The sequence below is a fragment of the Rutidosis leptorrhynchoides genome, chromosome 9 (assembly GCF_046630445.1).
Source record: "Rutidosis leptorrhynchoides isolate AG116_Rl617_1_P2 chromosome 9, CSIRO_AGI_Rlap_v1, whole genome shotgun sequence".
In the NCBI taxonomy this organism is placed as follows: Eukaryota; Viridiplantae; Streptophyta; class Magnoliopsida; order Asterales; family Asteraceae; genus Rutidosis; species Rutidosis leptorrhynchoides.
In genome coordinates, this window is record NC_092341.1 from 72,778,910 (window position 1) to 72,781,650 (window position 2,741).

General features: G+C 34.1%; 1 protein-coding gene across 1 annotated transcript; it reads left to right on the forward strand.

Annotated features, from left to right (window-relative positions):
• Window positions 1-660: 660 nt before the first annotated feature.
• On the forward strand, window positions 661-1,461 carry LOC139868157 (uncharacterized). The gene has a single exon (XM_071856491.1). It carries the CDS (start codon window positions 661-663, stop codon window positions 1,459-1,461), a length of 801 nt encoding a protein of 266 aa, XP_071712592.1.
• Window positions 1,462-2,741: the final 1,280 nt, after the last annotated feature.

Sequence of the window (2,741 nt, forward strand, 5' to 3'; positions counted from 1 at the left end):
ATTTATCTTCCTAATTGTCATCCTTAAAAATAGATAATGAAACATGACAACACTAATTTTTTTTGAACGACAATTTTTTTGGCATCAGTAGATCATTTCTTTCAACGACCCTCATCATTTGCACGTAACACACACGTTCGGGCGGAAACCCGAACCCGATCGACGGTATCCGGGAACACATCCATTCGGGCAGTGGTTCCGGGTAGGGGTCCGTGAACGAATCAGGTAAAACCTCTCTATAGGGTCAATATATACCACCATTATTGGTGTTCAATTGGTTTAAAGAAAATCATGTCATCCCTAAGGATCGAACTCATGACCTCTCCCTATCCCATGACACAAAGTACATGGGAAAAACCGTTGAGCTATGCCCGCAAGTTCTCATGACAGCACTAGTTAATAATGAGAAATGAGAGAATCAATACATAACACATGTCAAAGAAAATTAAGGTGTTAAGAGGATTAGTATGTAGATTAGGTAGAAGAGAAAAAACTATTTTCCTAATTAATTTTAAACTCCAATCTAAATATGAAGTTGATTAAAAAATATTATTTAAACTCAATATCTAAAATTATTGGTGACGGTACCAGCACCAAATTTTGGCATGACAACTGGTGCGGAACAAAAAAAAAAATTGTAATCAATTCCGAAGGTTATATATGCTCGAATCCAACAAAAGTGTCTTGGTAGCGGATCGAATCAAGTCAAACAACCCGACATCTACCACTTCATGGAATTGGACTAGACCACCTAATGGTCGAAATCTCACCGAATTAGCAGAATTAAACAATCTTGTTGCAACCATCACCCTCTCCGATAAACCCGATACTTGGAAATGGAACTTAGATCAAACTGGCATTTTCACAACAAAAGCATTAGCCTCAATTCTCGATAACCTAAAACTCAACATACCGACAACCACCATAAAAACACCTAGAAACAAGCTCATACCCCAAAAAATTAACATCTTCATCTGGAGAGTTCTACACGAAAGAATCCCGACTCATGTAGAACTTGAAAAGAGAGGCGTCGATCTTGATTCAATCCTATGTCCACTATGCAACTTACACATAGAATCTATCGAACACATACTATTTCATTGCTCGATATCATCCAACGTCTTGAAAGCAATTCTACAATGGTGGAACCTCCCTGACAACACCTTCTCCAATCTTATAGACATAACCTCAAACAATCAATCACTCAACGCATCGCAAAATGGTGCCTACATTTGGCAAGCCATTAAATGGGCCTCCACTTACATCATCTGGAAATTTCGAAATCTCAAGGTTTTTGGTAAAAAAGAATGGTGTGTAGCCACAATACTATCCGAAATCCAAACACAATCATTCGCATGGATATCCAAAAGATTCAAAAAGTCAATACTTATGTGCCATCAATGGCTAGTCAATCCTCTCTTTTACATCTCTCCAAACAGTCAGAGATCTGGCATCGGTTAATCGAAATCAAAAGTCCTATCCGATAACGCATTCATGGCTTGGATCCTCCATTCACACTTGGTTAAATGGGTAGCGTCAGCCAACTTTGTCATCGCAAGTGCGGTACTGTATGGCTGCATCTTCTCAGCTTGATGTTTCAAGTTCCGTGGTGTTAATGGCCTCCTCGCCCATGAAATTGTATATATCCATTCGGTGCATTATAATATATTGTATAGATTACAGGGCTTTTGTAACTCTCCGTTATATTAATAAAATTTTATGCTTGCTTTTAAAAAAAATAAAATAAAATAAATAATGAGAATGAATATTTTTACTTTGATATATGTAGTGATATAATGGAATTATCTCGTGATTGTTTTTAGAGGAGATTGATAATATCTTACGGTAGTTGCTAACATTTTCCATTTTAATAATCGTTTTGTTGAGACTTTTTGTGAATTCGGTTCCTTCCATTTGATGAATTTGCAAAATAAATTGGTTAATAAAGAAACATTCATTTGATACATGTATTCAATTATTGGAAAATATATTATGGGCAAAATGAATATTATGATATCAATAAAAATGTTCATTGCATGTAGCAAAGGCCCTTTTCAATTGTTATTAAAGAAATAAATTAACATGATGTGTTTCCTCTATTGCCAAGAAAACAACTACTTGATTGTTTAAGCGTATAAATCAAATTGAAAAGTATATAATTTTAATAAACAATATATACACGAATCTTTAATTATCATATTAAACTATATTTTTGTTTTTTTTTTTTTTTTGAAAAGCAAAAAGATTTATTATTAAAACTTGAAAGATTCCAGAAGGCATAAACTCATGCCTTACATGACTTTACGATTTGCGAAGTATATACATATGGATATACACTAAAAATGACAACTGCATAATCGTTACAATTCAATTAAACATTTTCGATGTAGGAGGAAGGGTTTAGTTGTAGAGACCCGTCCTAATTCATAAGAACGAATACAATAACATTTGGTTACATCGCGAGGTACTTAACCTCTATATGATACATTTTACAAACATTGCATTCGTTTTTAAAAGACAATCTTTCGTTTCATCGAAAGATAACGGCATGCATACCATTTTATAATATATTCAACTATAATTGACTTAATAATAATCTTGATGAACTTGACGACTCGAATGCAACGTCTTTTGAAATATGCCATGAATGACTTCGAGTAATATCTTTAAAATGAGCAAATGCACAGCGGAAGATTTCTTTCATACATGAGAATAAACATGCTTTAAAATGTCAACTAAAA

What these genes read in the sequence shown, in the direction of transcription:
- LOC139868157 (XM_071856491.1), top strand. Translation starts at nt 661, where the DNA reads ATGCTCGAATCCAACAAAAGTGTCTTGGTAGCGGATCGAATCAAGTCA.